We start from the raw sequence: 15872 nt of genomic DNA, 5'->3' as shown, positions 1-15872 counted from the left end.
TAATCATTCAAAGAAGAAAAAATGGTTACTCGCCTTTTTGTAACTGTTGTTCTTCGAGATGTGTTGTTCATGTCCATTCCAATACCCACTCTCCTGCTCCTCTGTTGGAGTGCCGGCAAGAAGGAACTGAGGGGGTGGAGGGTCGGCGGGCCCCCATACAGGGCGCCATGGAGGTGCCACTCCAGGGGGAGGACAGGCCGACCCTATGGTGCTGCTAGGGGGAAATCTGCCGGCTGGCGTGTACGCAGCGTGCACACACTTGGTTGGAATGGACATGAACAACACATCTCGAAGAATAGCAGTTACAAAAAGATGAGTAACCGTTTTTTCTATTTGCTATACATTGTTTGATTTCCATAAAAGCTATCACACCAGTTGCCATAGTAGATCCCCATTGGTATTCCTGAGGATAAACTAGCATTGCCACTCAGGAAAGGCGTGAGAAAACAGATTAGTCATACAGACCAATGCAAAATGAATTCCAGTGTTTAGGGCCAATAACTGGACACTGAAGACTAAAAGACAGCTAAAGATATGCATATGCTTTCCTGATATCACTTTCCCCACAAAAGTAATTGATGTAGTTGGCACAGGGAGATTATACAAATGGGAGGGGAGATTGTCCACAAAACAATTTTTTTATTCAGATGTGGTCCACAACATGAAAATGTGTGAGAGCCCCTGGACTAGGTAACTTAATACAGCAGACCTTTTCCTTCTCTGATTTCTGTCTTTCAGTAACATCTTAAGTTTGGTGGTGGTGGCTTGTCCAGTGAAGAAACTGACTTGGTATTAATTTATGCATTTTATAAAGTATTTATTTCCATAGCATCTGGGTGATGCAACAGCTATTAAATTGCTGTACTCCCTAGACTGAGATAGCAGAATCTGGTGGAAAAGGAACCAGTTCCTAGTTCTATGCTGCCTTCATCTCAGCTACAATGCTCATAAAGGCACTTCTTCAAGGAAGGTTGAGACCATGCCTTACTGACATCTTTCCCCATTTTGTGCCTTTGCTGGCAAGACCCACAGTTCTTGGTTTCTCTCTGATCATTGAAGTGGAAGTGAGCATAACGTTCTAAATCAGTTCATTTCATGACTACAGTAATAATCTCTCAAGGGAAAACATTTCTCAAAATAGTTTGAAATATGTTTTAGAGGAACTGTTCTCACAGGAAACATGCTACCAGCTTAAAATTGCTTGCAATATTTGAGATTTATATTATGTTCATATGCACAGTTTGGAGATGTATGGGTCAGAAGAATGCTTGCGTCATTTATGAACTATGGGCCTGTTTTTCCCATGTATTTTTTTCTGTTTAATCTGACAAAAATAATGATTTAGGAAGTAATGTTAATATTGGCTGTTGTATCAATACAGTCAATAAGTTTTCTTTTGGTAATGTTAGTTTTCTTTTGATAATGTTTGATAATGTTAGTTTACAGTGTAAGATGATTTAAATTGCAGAAGGTGGCATAATGAAAGCTAATATATTAACAGAAGTTAAATGCATCATTTGACTTGATTTTTTTCACTGTTATCAGTTTATATATTACCCACAAAATTCAATGTAATTTTTCAAAAGAGAGGGATGTGACTTAAAGGCAATTTAGGTAATCATAAAAGGATGCACTATATTTCACCAGCTATCAAATTACAATTTATTTTCTTCATTTGTAGTATAGAAAGGGTTTGGGTTGTTTTTTTTTCTTTTTTCTTTTTTTGAACCAAACAAACTTTTGTCCTCTTGCTGGAAAGCTTTCTAGCCAAATTCTACTCTCGGTTACACTGGAATACTTGGCCTGTACTTTACCCTATAGTGTCAGTTTAGGAAGTGTACAGATCACAAGTCATGGAAACCAAGAGTCAATTACTTGGCATGAAAGCTGCCAAAATAAACCACAGTACATCAGAAAAACATAGTACAGATAATACAAATTGGGATGTGGGGAGGCAAATTACATAAATATGGTGCTTCATGCAAGAGGGAAAGGATAAGTTTACACAAAGCATTGCCTTAAGGTGAGGTCCTCATCTGTTTGTATCAGAAATTACTGGTCATAATGTTAATTTGTATGTACCAGACAGAATGGCATTATCTCAAGGTAGTCTGTATATAAAGAATTGACCAGACAGTGACTCAGAAATTCAAGATTTAAATAAAGATGGATGTGTGAAAAATATGTTAATCTTTGCCTTTATTTGGATTTTGATAGCTTTTCTGGAGAGTTGGGGATTCCTTTTATTAATGTACTTTACCCTGCCTACCTCAGCTGCACCTTCTCAAGAGATGCAGGTACAGAATCTACTCCCTTGTTTTCAAGAATTTCAAAAACTATACAGATAGGGGTAAAACCTGTGTTCCTTGAAAAGCATTTCTGTTATAATCACATGGATAGTTATACAGACTCTCTGATTATAGTCTTACCCTTGTTCTCATCCAAAAGTTCTTTATTGTAATTTCAGACCTGCAAGAGTTAAGTATTATTAAAAATAGTATGTCATTTGGTGACTCTGGACGTGTGTGTTGTGGCTTGATGTTGTCTTTTCATAGCTCTCCACATGCTTTACAAAAGAGACCAGTGTCATCATTCCAGTTTAACAGTTGAGGAAACTGAGGCACAAAGCAGTGATGTGACTTGTCCAAGGTCACCAGGGGTATGTCTACACTGTAGCTGGGAGCGATCCTCCCATCTTGGGTAGATAAACTCTCACTAGCAGGGCTTGATCTATTGTTAGCAGGGCTCAAGCGATCATGCTAAAAATAGCAGTGTGGACATTGCAGATTAGGCTGGAGCTTTGGGCTCTGAAGCCCACCTGATCCCCAAGATTAGAGTTCTCAAGCTAGAACATCACACTGCTATTTTTAGCATGTGTATGGGATGGGAGGCCCATGTCTGCTGCAGTGTAGACATACCCTAGCAGGCCAATAGCAGAGCTGGGAATAGAAATTAGGTCTCCTGAATCCCAGTTCAGCGCTTTATCCACTAAGCCATACTATCTTGAATGATTGATAAAATGATGGTTTAAAAAGAGAAAAGTGTTTCAGTGTATTTATATCAGATACCTACAGGGTCTGAGAATTCTGGAGGGTAAAACTTTTGAGTATATAGTAAAGTTTTTACTTTCATGTGTAAATTTATACTTTGGAAAAGTTTCTTCAGAGTCTTTTTGTACAGGATCATTCAGCCACACCTTGGTTTTGAACTTATTTGAGCTTTGAAATTAAATTAAATTGAACCATCCATATTTTTATGTTTGTATCTTTTAAAGTTAATAGGCCCAATTATGGCTTCTCCAATGCAAATGTGCAGGAAAGGAGAAGAGGCAAGAATCCTCTTTCCAACTGTAAAACACACAGCAGAATCTGCCATAATTTGACTGCTTACACTCCAGGAGTGCATGGGTTAGGTGAAGGCAAACCAGTGCTGCCAGCTTTGGCTGTGAGGATTGCATTTGGGTTATGGCACAGAATACACATTACCAATTATGCTTGAGGTAAATATACTTGCTATTCAAATTAGAGCTATCTCCAAATTCTTTGAAAGAAATCTCTGATTTGTTTATCTGGTTGTTATGCTTTGGAAGTAAAGTGTAGTTTGACATATTCAACTGTTCTGTTTATTTTCTTTACATATGTAAATAAGATAACAGAAGTTAAAGATGGAAGAGACTATCAAATCTATTCACTGCCATTGCAGGATATAGCAGATGTATCAAATATTAAACTTATTCTTCACTTGATCTCAATCAAGTGAGGGGGGAGAGGGATATCTCAGTGGTTTGATCATTGGTCTGTTAAACCCAGGGTTGTGAGTTCAGTCCTTGAGGGGGCCATTTAGGAATCTGGGGCAAATCTTTGTCTGGGGGTTGGGCTAGATGACCTCCTGAGGTCCCTTCCAACTCTCATATTCTATGAAAAAGACCAGCATCTAGAGAACTCCTACTATTCACAGGAAGTGATTTCAATCAGTTGAATATACACTACTATGATGATATATTCTTTAATTGTAGGCTTTAAAATAAGCATATGAGAATATAATATAACAAAAGACAAACATTGATAATTAAGCCAGATATTTTTTGTCCAACTGTACATAAAGTACCAGCCTATCAAAAATACCAGAATAAATATGTTGTACCATCTATTAACTTTAAATGCTTTTATACATACGCTTTGAGCCCAGATATTAAAATGGAGATTTTAATCTCAGATTTACAAAAATGGAGAAATATGGAAAATGGATAATATTATGAAATAGAGGATCCATTCTGTGCTATCCGCTTTTGTTTTATTAGCAATGATGTGGGTAGTATTTCAAAAGTGAGGGAACTCACATTCCAAGGCTTCCTGAAGCATGTCATAGGGCAAACCTCTCAAAATTGAAATGGTTCCTTTCTGAATTTACATAAAATGTCTAACAGCGTCTCATAGCAGCATTGGGTGGCTTTTTATGAGCTTTAGCATGAGTGCTGTTCAGTCCTTTCTGTTGCATGTATTTCCAGTGATGTAAGACAGCTAAGAAGGGAGACCCAGCAGTTTAATTGAGGGAAAAGTTAGGTACCAGCTTAGTCCAGCATTCCAGTTACCTATTTCTTGACTCAGATATACTTAATAAACAGAAACAAAGGAAGCCAGATTCAAAAAAAAAAAAAAAACCCAACAAATAAAGAAAGCAGAAACAAACCCAATTCGTACTTTCCTCCTTGTCATGGCCTTTAGCTTTTCATACAGGATATATCAACTTACTGTATATCTGAACATTCCTCTACAAAAAAAGAGGAATCTCTCTCCTGTTTGACAGCATACGTTCTAGGCTTGAATAGATTGGGACTGGTAAATATTCCCCCATGTTAAAGTTTTTTACAATCAAGAACTATTGGTATATTTGGAGGTGGGGGTGTGCGTAGGCTCACGTGAGCATGTCACATTCAGGTATGTCCCACGCTGACAAGAAGATGGTAAGGAGAGCCTGTGGACCCAGTTGGCCCCACCACATACACCTACAGTAAATGTGAGGCATGGCAAGAGGAGCTGAAAGGAGGAGAACTTAATGCAGTTCAGGGCTGACAAGGAAGGAGAACAGCGGCAGCTTCTCTTGATGAGAGAGGAGCCTGATTGCAGGCCAGAGTGTGAGCTAGCTTGCCAGCAGGGTAAACCCCTGCCAGAAGGGACAGCCAGGCCCAGGGGGAACAGCTGAACATGTAGAGTGTAGAGACAAGCCCTGAACAGAAGGAAGGGATCCCACCAAAAGCTTCTTGGATTCACCCTGTTTTGAATTGTGGTATTTTAGTTCCTGGTTTCCCTTGGATCTTAACATGCTCTAAAAGGTAGGACTGAAGTGTTCTTTGGCCACTACCTCGGACCTCCCACAGACAGCAATGTACTGACAGAGACCTGTACGTAGGGGCGGCAACCCTGGTCAGCCAAATATAGATCTTTGTTCTTTATCTGATAGAGTCCTGGATTAAATGAATCAATGATCTGCTCTGGTGTGACAGTCCCTATGTTTCACTTTTTTGTTTGTTTATATGTTTTAAAATATTTGGCTAAGTTTTTGTTGATTTTTGTACTCTTCTACCAGTTCTTTTGGCAATAATGACTGTAAAAACGAGAGACAATGAGGGTTTACTATAAACTACATTTGTACAGATCTTAGTTGTAAATTCTTGTAAATATAGCTATAAATATTGAGCATTTGTCTGGCACTTTTGAAAGCTTTCCATAATGATAATGAAATAATTTATCAATGGCTAATTCAGCTGATTTCCTAGAAATCTTAATATAGTCAGCCAGATAACATTTTATACACAGCTTTGTTTTCTATTTAAAAAATTAAGAGTCCTGGTGCTGAAACATTAGGATTTTATTTTTAAAAGGTGAAAAATTAAGTATTATGACACACTATACATGTTATCTTACACACATATTTGATTTGTAGTGGTGTGCAATTGAAAAAAACAATTTTGATAAGGGGTTATCAGCCAGTCTGTTTGCTTCCACCCAAAAATAATTAACGTATATTATAAATTACAAAGACGAATGTGTATGGTTACTCATGAAAAGCTAGTTTATAGAAATCTTCTTAGAAATATTTAGACAATAAAGGTCAACAAAGTGCACATTATAATAATGTGTCTGTAAACAAAGCCTTCTTTTCAAAGTAAAACTTCATGCACTTAGCATACCAAGAAAGTCAGCTATCTGATAATGAATGCTTCAAAGTACTATATCTAGTTGCTATTATTAACTATTTTATCTAAATGCTTTGAGAAGTAAAATATAAAAATAACACTTACTGTCTGAAGTATGCAAGATAGGAAAATGCAACCAGAAGAACAAATATGATTTTGGTGGTGAAACACATTTATCAGTAGTTTTACAAAACAGCAAGTTACATTTTATTCTAATTAAAATAAATTTGTTTATTGTACATGATCTCTAGCTGGGAGCAGAAAAAAATGCTTGTCTCTATCAGCATCTGGACTGGAAAATGAGCAAACTTCTACCTTAAATATAGACTGAAAAGAGAAAATAAATTTGAAAATAATTATTTTTATTATTTAAAAAATAATGGTCAGTCATGGAGACCTTCATTAGGAACTTTAAAGAAAAAATATATCCTTCTAGCTTACAGATGGAACTAAACTTTGAACTCACTTATACTATGCAACTCCCCCATGCATAGGAATTGAGGCAAAATTTGGACTATGTTTTCAATGTTATAAGCAGGGTTTGGATTTTACTCAAATCAGAGACCTTGCTATTTTTTTCATTCTCCAGGATATCTCCAAGGCATCAGGGATGAGGAAATTATTTCATTTATGATAAAGTTGTACATGAATTTCATTAAGATACAGTATACGTGGTGCTGGTAGCAATGCCTGTTGTTACAACTTTGCCAAGATTAGGACAAGGAGCTTGCAGGTGGAGACTGGGACTGAAGGTTGGTTACGGGGAAGGAAACTGGGACTGACTGGGCCTAGGGTGACCAGACAGCAAATGTGAAAAATCAGGACTGAGGTGGAGGGTAATGGGAGCCTATATAAGAAAAAGACCCAAAAATCGGGACTGTCCCTATAAAATCGGGATATCTGGTCACCCTAACTGGGCCTGAGAGCTGAGGAGGAATACAATAGAGACTGTGTGTCTGTAGGAGTGGGGAGACTGGGACTGGCTGGTCAGGGATGGGAGATAGATCTGGTGAGGAATTATAGTGAGTGGGACAAAACCTGGGACTGGCTGGGCAAAGAGACTGGGTGCAAGGGATGGAATTCTTGCCTGCAGAATCCAACTATATTAAATTTGGTCTTGATGTGGGGGTGGACGGTCAATTTGGCCTTATGTGAATAAAATAAAAGTAACCTTTAGCTAAACAAGACAGTTCAGACAGTCTATCAGCTGCCTGACCTCTGGCCGGTCCCAGAGGTAATTTCATGTCCATGAGATAGCCAGCAGTAGTGCCAGAAAAGAAGCCAGCCAACAAGCTAGTCATAAATATATGCTGCATTTCTGCTTGGAAAATCCATACTAGAGATTGATAGCTGGCTGTTACACTGCCAAACATGCCCCAGAGTGGCCACAGATGTTGGGTTCATTGCTGGATCAGATGGAGTGCAAGGACTAACAGGAAATGAATTAAAGATGCAAACAAAAGAGAGGAGACATTAATAAGAGTCAAACCTTGTTTAATTGAATTGATTCATAGCGAGAACAATGTGAGACCAAATCCTGCTTCCACTTCAGCTCCATTGATTTCATTGGTGCTGCTGACAGTAGAATTTGGACCTTGATCTATTTTAAATTTTCAAAAATTAATACACAAAATAATTCTTTGATTAAACACAATTTCCAGTACAGGTTGAACCTCTCTAATCCGGCACTCCCTGGTCCGGCCACATCCACAGGCACCAACTCCATGGGTGCTCCGGGGCTAGAGCACCCACAGGGAAAAATTAGTGGGAGGGGAGCATCCACCGGCGCTAAACTCCCCTCTCTGCCCCTCTCCCCCCGCACTTCTTGTGCACTGGCAACCCCATGCTTACTATCTCCTCCTCCTCCCTCCCAGCACTTCTAGAGTGCCACAAACAGCTGATTCATGGCATTCAAGCTCTGGGAGGACGGATGAGGACCTGGAGCTGGTGGCTGGGATCCCGGGTAGCAGTGGGGCCTCAGGGTGAGGGGCCACACTGGCCACAAAGCCTGGGGATGCTGCAGCACACACACACCTCCACCTCTACTTCCTGCGCCTAAGGAGACCCACTGGCACTCTGCATTGACCTCCCGTGGTTCAGCAAATTCTCTGGTTTGGCACCAGTCAGGTCCCAAGGGTGCCAGACTAGAGAGGGTTCAACCTGTAGTAATATTTCCTGTAGTACTAGGTTATGCTTCAGAAATTTGATTATAATGAAGTGGTTGAATGACACACTTCTAGAAGAAGAAATAGGTACAAATATGAACTCTTCCTGTATATTCAGAGCTCTTAGTAGCCTATTCTGACACAAATAGAGAGAGGAAGACAAAATATCTTCAGTAAGGCAGATGACGGTATCCCTTCCAGTCAGGAGAATTGGTGTTCTGTGTTTGGTTTTTTTACAGCCTGTTGCATTTAACAAAAACGAGGAATAGAAATTTAATAACTAATATAATATAGTTTGTGACATAGATTAGTATACTGTGGTATTTTGACTTTTCCTATGCATAGCATCTGCTTGTAGGTAATATGAAATACTCCGCTAAATTTTGTTTAGTTAATAGCAGTATACGTTCGAAAGAGTTCACAGAAGTCAAAGGATTTAGTCTAGTTTTATACTGGTGTAACTGAGGCCTTGTTTACATGATAAAATGGCACTACTAATGACAACAGTTAACATTTGCTGCTGAACTGGTACTAAATATGGTTTAAATGTAAATGTAGACAAGGACAAACTGTATTCATCTCCATTTCAGCTAAATGTTGTTAAACCCTACTTTTAGATGTTTGCTGAGATGTGTTTTTTCCAGAGTGTTTACTCTGTTCTAGCAGCATGAATAGGGCAGAAGTAGCTCTTGGGGAATAATTGAGGCAAAGAGGATTTCTGCAGGTGGCCTAGTGCTGCAAGAATAGTCCTGTACTGCTCTCCCTAGCAATCCTGAGTGTAGTCTTGTTACCCAGGGTTTTCAGAACCTTTGCTTCTGAAAGCCTGTTTTTAAATTAACAATTGTGGTGTTTGTTTTATTAATTTAGGGTGGCTGAATGCACGTAATATGGTTGCAATTGGCTTCATTACATTCTGGGGTATGCACACCCCTTAAATCCAAGGCAACAGTCTAATTTACATCATGGGTAGAAGTGGCAGCCAGATGGCCTAAAAATACAGGAGGTACAAAAATGTGTTGAACCCAACTTTGTCCCTCATCCTTGTGCCTGCATGAATCACAGCTTGGCTGCAGCCGAGACTTGGTCTCAGATATTAGAGATCAGATATTAAAGAGTGTTCAGATAATAGATTTTGCCAGTTCTACCTATAGCACTGTTTCATTTAGGGCTTGGGGGTGGTGTGCATGTTCATAAATGAGAATAGGGAAAACAGAAAAATGTCTGTGTGATTGTAATATAAAATGAAGAAAACCTCCTTTGTCTTATTCCAAAAGTTCACGTGTATAGGAGAGTCAATGTGATAAACCTGTTTCCACATCTGTAAATCCTTTTATGTCGTCCTTATTTTCATCCTGGCCTTTGCTTTTTGTGTGCACAACTTGGTGTACACAAGTGCTGGAATTTGCATCAAACCCACTGGGTTTCATGTGTGAATTATATCACAGACACAAAGAGGAGCTAATATGTGTATGTATGTGTGTTTGTGCACGCACATGCATAGGTCTTCTCGTGTGGCTCTATGTGCACAAATAAAAGCCACTTTTGAAAATTTGTTCCTTTGTGTCTTTTAAACTAAAGCAAGCAAACTAATGAAAACCAAACATGAACAATCTTCCAACTAGTTTGCACATGTAGTGTATTGTAGCAAAAACAAATACCGTGGTCTGCGGTTGGTGAATGTCTTTTAGACAAATAAATAGGCACTTAGCACGATAGCCATATAAAAATGAGATTAGTTAAAAAACCTACATCTCTGCTTTATTTGTGTACTTACAATTACTTTTTACATGCTTTTTTTGGATGTGACATACTGGTAAGAATGTGTGTAGTCATGAATTTGACAGTACTGCTATAATAGGCAGGATAAGGAAGGGGCCAGCAGTGGATCGTAAGGCAAAGGGGATTATAAATCTAATAAAAAGTTGATAAGAAGCCTCCTTTTAGGGGTCTGTGTTGAACTCTTAGTGAAGACACAGGAGGTCTCTATGGTGATAACTATGCTTGAGAGAGGCAGACATCAGTTTAGAATTCATTTTAATAGCACGAATCTTTAAACTAAAAATGGACTTGTCCTTTGACTTGACCTATTCTGCTAATCCCTGTGTGAACCAAATCTTAGAGTTATTTTTTCCAACTGAAGCAAGAGTCTAAATGTTAATACAGTTTGGCTAGTTTGCACTGAATTAGATGACATCATTCTTCCTATGGCAGCTCCCTAGATAGATGACCATTTTGTCAGGTTGGACGATCAGTGAATCTGCTTTCTGATTGTTTGTTTATTTTTAATCCACAACAGTAGACAAATCTATTTACAATCTTTAGAAACTCTGTTGCAAATGATCACTTCTCTAATAGAAAAAAAGAATCCCTTTGCTCATTCTGTCCTTGGTTTCTGATGAGACTGCCAACAAAAGGCCCCAATACTGCCAAATATCTTTAAAGGGACACTGTCATCAAAATTTGGACAAAATTCACATTGTAAAAACTAACTTCCTTAAAACCTGAGATCACTCGTACTATTTCTACAATTTTTAAATCATTAACTAACATCACGTTGAAGTGTTTGAAACATAAACACTGCAGCACTAACAGCCTGAAAGTGAAATTGAATACACATAAAGGTTAACTGACATTACTGCATTTCACTAGCCAATCTAAGAGAAATTCAGGAAGTAAATACCATTATGCACCAGAAATAAGTAGTAAACTGAATTTTTAAAATTCCTAACTTTAAGGATGGCATTGTTACTATAATTAATGACTGTGTTTGTTTATAACAGATGTTTGAAGTTGAAAATGTCTAATAAATGGTAGAAATCTGAACTTTGCTTTTCTTATTAATTTAATAAAACAGTATATTTCTAGGTTTACCTTAGACTGCTACTTAATAACATTAGTGAAGATAAAGCACAGGCTGTTTTATTTGCTGCAACTTTACTCCCATTTTACATTATATTGTTACGTACTTTGGAGTAGCACCAATGGTGTTACGCCAGCATAAAACATAAAAGCCGTGGAATCAAGCGCAGTTAATTTAGGAGCTGAACCAGACCTTTCCTGTGCTTGGAACTAGTTGATAAATTTTCCCTATTCTCCATATGTCTTAAGTGTTTTGAAACTTTAAAATAAAACCTGTAAATGTTAAGTGGTAACTACATTTCACATTGCTTGTATGTTAGGAGTATAAAACAGTTTAACGTAAAAGATCATAGGGTTAGCAAGTGTATGCCAGCACAGCGTTAATTCATTGTTACATTGCACAATCCCATCAGTGGAAACTATTGGAGTTTAAAAACTAAGGACCAAATGACTTCTCCTGATTTTATTCTGCATCCAGAGGAAAAGTCTTGGATTAGGTAATTGAAATGATTTTCCCTTCTTTCCTGTTATTCATCCCAACGTCACTCATTCCACCCTGTATCATTTTTAAGAGTCTTGCTCAGTATTGTTGCTTGTTTTACAGAAAAACAGAAATGTTTTGTGTCCAAGTGGGACATCAATTTTAAGTGTCCAATATTACTATAATCACAATAACAAATATTAATAATACAGATGGGACTTTAAAGGTTACCATAAAACTGATCCAAAGTGAACAACACTACCAAAAAAAAATCATGCTGCAGAACACAATAAATATGCTCCCTTCATACAGAAGTGTTTTGACTGAAATCCAGTATTACTGTTTTACACGTCTTTGTAATTGCATAGCCAATATTCCACATTGTAAAAGTGCCACTTTTTAAACTATTCTTAATACACAACCTTTTGATGAGGTTAGTACCTTGCAAATATTTATTTTTGGTTTTAAAAATAGCAAGTCTGCAAGTCATTCTCTCTGGAACAATGTGTTCTTTATACACTCTCTGCTTTTTAACTTTCTCCTTACCTCCCAAATACTCTAGTATGCAAATGATAGAGACGTGAAGAACTTTGTAATGCAGGAAAAAGTGCTATTTTAATGGAAGGTATAATTACCTAATTGTTATACTCATCAGGTGCATAATGGTAATTTTAAGTCATTAATACTGAATAGGGATGTAGAACAAGAATCAAGATTTTATCTCATTTACATTTCATTTTGTACACACAGTTTTTCTTTTCAAGTATACTCTGATTTATAAGTGGTTCTTTTCTCTTTTGCCTTTCTGTAGTTATTTGAGATTACTGTGCCGCTGTCTCATGGCCCTAAACCTGTAACAGTCAGTTTTGCTAATCATACATCCTGCCGATGCATGTCTAAACTGGATGTTTACAGACAAGTTCATTCAATCATTAGACGTTCCTTGCCAGCGACGCAACCACAGTAAGTATATGAGTTGCATATTTCCTTATGCCTTATCATAAAGCCTGTGTACAATAGCTTACTATTTGTTGTGGTAACTCAGGCAATAGAACTCGGTTAACTGTGAATACTAATATGCATTTCCCTGAAGAATAGCTTTAGGAAATATACTAATAAGGAAAATATATTGTTCTTCATTGTTATACATGGGAGGAACCCTATTGGTGTTAGCACTGTACATTTAAGCAATGATGTAATCTAGGGGGCTGAACCAATTGTCATTCAAATCAAAGGGAGTTTTGCCATTGACTTCCATGTAGGGTGACCAGATGTCCCGATTTTATAGGGACGGTCCCTATTTTGGGTCTTTTTCTTATATAGGCTCCTATTACCCTCCACCCTCATCCCGATTTTTCACATTTGCTGTCTGGTCACCCTACTTCCATGAGAGGAGGATTGCAGTGCAGTGTTGTAGTGCAGCTATTAATATTTAAAATAAAACTGGTATATAAAATGACTGGATGTGATCAAATCATAAATCATAAAGTACTGTACCACAGTTTATGATCAAATCATAAAGTACTGTACCACACAGTTTGGGTTATGACTAGTTCCTAATCAACCAAATCATGGACTTGCTTATTCATTTTAATAATCATTATAATTTTCTTTATAAAGCATTGAGCTGCAAAAGCAGTCAGGTTGCTGAACAACAGTCAAAACTATTTTTCATTCATTAGTAACAGAACAATCTACCTCATCAAAATTACAGACATGGTGGGTAAACAAAAACAAAACAATGAATTTCACTCACTTTTTTCTCAGGCAAACTCCTGCTGATTCCAGTGAGAGTTTGTCTAAGTGTAGACTGAGCATAGATCTCAGAATTTAGCAGAATACAATTGTTGTACCTGAAAACAGTGGTATCATGCTGATCAACTCCAGAAATGATTTGAACCATAAAAGGAATATACAATAGCCTATTTAAGAAGAATTAAATAAAAAAGAACACAAAAACCAAGACACCCATTTAACATAGCTCTATAAGCACCAGTCAACGTTTCTATTACAACTTCTTGGTGTCTATGTTCCTTTGCTGTGATGCCTACAAAAAAATTGACCATGGGTAGGCTGCTGGCATGCTGAGACCACAGCCTCTTATGCTAACCAATACTATCTCATTGTTTATTTGTATCCCCCCAACTGGCTGTATCCATCTGTCATCCCTTGCTTATACTTAGATCATAAGCTCTTTGGGGCAAGGACTGTCTTTTTGTTTTGTGTTTGTACAGAGCTCAATGGAGTCCTGATCCATGATTGAGGCTCTTGGTTGCTATGACAATACAAATTATTAATTATATAATGTGTGGATTATAAGGCCAGGAGGGACCACTGAGATCATCTAGTCTGACCTCCTGCATAACACAGGCCCTAGGACTTCCTGTTTGGATGTTTTTGTAAAAGATTATGCTCTAGAGTCTAGTTCAATCTTGAATTAAAAATTGCAGTAATAGAGAATCCGCTACAGTGCTTGGTAAATTGTCCCAGTGACTTATTACCCTCACTGTTCAAAATATTGCTTGTTATTTCCAGTCTAAATTTCTTTAGCTTCAACATCCAACCATTGGATCTTGTTATATACCTTTCTCTGCTAGATTAAAGAGCCATCTATTATCAAACTTCTGTTCCCTATGTAGGTACTTGCAGACTATGAGCAAATTATCCCTTAACCTCCTCTTTGATAAACTAATCAGATTTCGCTCTCTCACTAGGGGTATATCTACACTGCAGTTGAAGAAAGTGATTACATCTCAGGTAGACATATGCGCTAGCTTTAATCTAGCTAGCATAGCTAAAAATAGCAGTGAAGCCACACCGATGCAGACTAGGAATGCAAGCACTTACCTAGGCTTCCAAGCGGGCTTGTACAGCCCATGCTGAAGTCCACACCGCATGGCTCCACTGCTGTTTTTAGCTGTGTTGGCTAAAGTAAAGCTAGCATGGGTAGGTGCACCCGAGTTGCAATCACACCTTTTATTGTAGTGTTTTCCAATTATTTAATCATTCTTGTGGCTCTTTTCTAAGTCTTCTCCAGTTTGTCAACCTCTTTCTTGAATTCTAGACACAGTGCTCCAGCAGCAATCGCACTACTGCCAAATAAAGAGGTGTATAAGCTCTGCTCTCACTTGATATTCCCCGGTTTATACATCCAAGGATCACATTGAGCCCAAAACCTTTTTCAGTATTGCTTCCCAGGATAGTCCCCCGTCCAGTAAGTATGGCCTACATTCTTTCAATCTAGATGTATGATTTTATATTTGACCATACTGAAACACACATTGTTTGCTTGGACCAAGCATATCAGGTGATCCAGATGGCTCTGTATACATCACTTGTCCTCTTCGTTATTTATCACTTCCCCAATCTTTGTATCATCTACAAACTTCTTAATGATTTTGTTTTCTTCCAGGTAATTGATTAGAAGTCTGAAATAGTGCAGGGCTAAGACCCAATCCCAGCAGGACCTCCCAAACTACACCAACCTAATGATGATTCCTCATTCACAATTGCATTTTGATAGCTATCAGTTAGCCAGTTTTAATGTGTGTTATGTTGATTTTATATCATTCTAGTTTTTTTTATTCAAAGTGTTACAAGGTACCAAGTCAAATGCCTTTCAAAAGTTTAAGCATATTACATCATCACTGTTGTCTTTGTCAATCAAACTTGTAATCTCATAAAAATACCAAGTTAGCTTCACCAGATCTGTTTTTCATAAACTCATGTTGATTGTCATTAATTATTACATTGCTTTAATTCTTTATTAATCAAGTCCCATATCAGACATTCCATTATTTTGCCAAGGACGAGCTTGTAATTACCTGGATTATCCTGTTTAGCCTTTTTAAATATTCCATGAAGCAGTTGCTTTCTTCCAATCTTCTGGAACTTCCTCAAGACGTAGAGATAATCAACATTAATGGCTCAGAGAGCTCCTCAGCCAGCTCTTTTTAATGCTCTGATTAAAGTTATCTAAACCTGCTGATTTAAAATTGTCTAACTTCAGCAGCTGTGTATAACATCCTTCTGAATTACTATTGGAATGGAAAGAGTTTCATCATCACCACATGAATACTTCACCTGGCTTTCCAATACAGAAGAGAAATATATATTGAACCCTTCTGCATTTTTATTAACAATTCTAGCATTTCCATCTAGTAATGGACTA

General features: G+C 37.7%; 1 protein-coding gene across 2 annotated transcripts in view; it reads left to right on the top strand.

Annotated features, from left to right (window-relative positions):
* Window positions 1-15872, top strand: part of VEGFC (vascular endothelial growth factor C) — a 128968-nt gene that overhangs the window by 87906 nt on the left and 25190 nt on the right. For both annotated transcript variants that reach the window (XM_050945373.1, XM_050945374.1), the window contains exon 4: window positions 12513-12664. In XM_050945373.1, coding sequence (XP_050801330.1) covers window positions 12513-12664 — 152 coding nt within the window. The remainder of the gene's footprint in view (window positions 1-12512; window positions 12665-15872) is intronic.

The sequence above is a fragment of the Gopherus flavomarginatus genome, chromosome 3, assembly GCF_025201925.1.
Source record: "Gopherus flavomarginatus isolate rGopFla2 chromosome 3, rGopFla2.mat.asm, whole genome shotgun sequence".
Taxonomy (NCBI): Eukaryota; Metazoa; Chordata; order Testudines; family Testudinidae; genus Gopherus; species Gopherus flavomarginatus.
The sequence above is the reverse complement of the archived record's forward strand: the minus strand, read 5'-3'. Positions and strand labels throughout refer to the sequence as shown.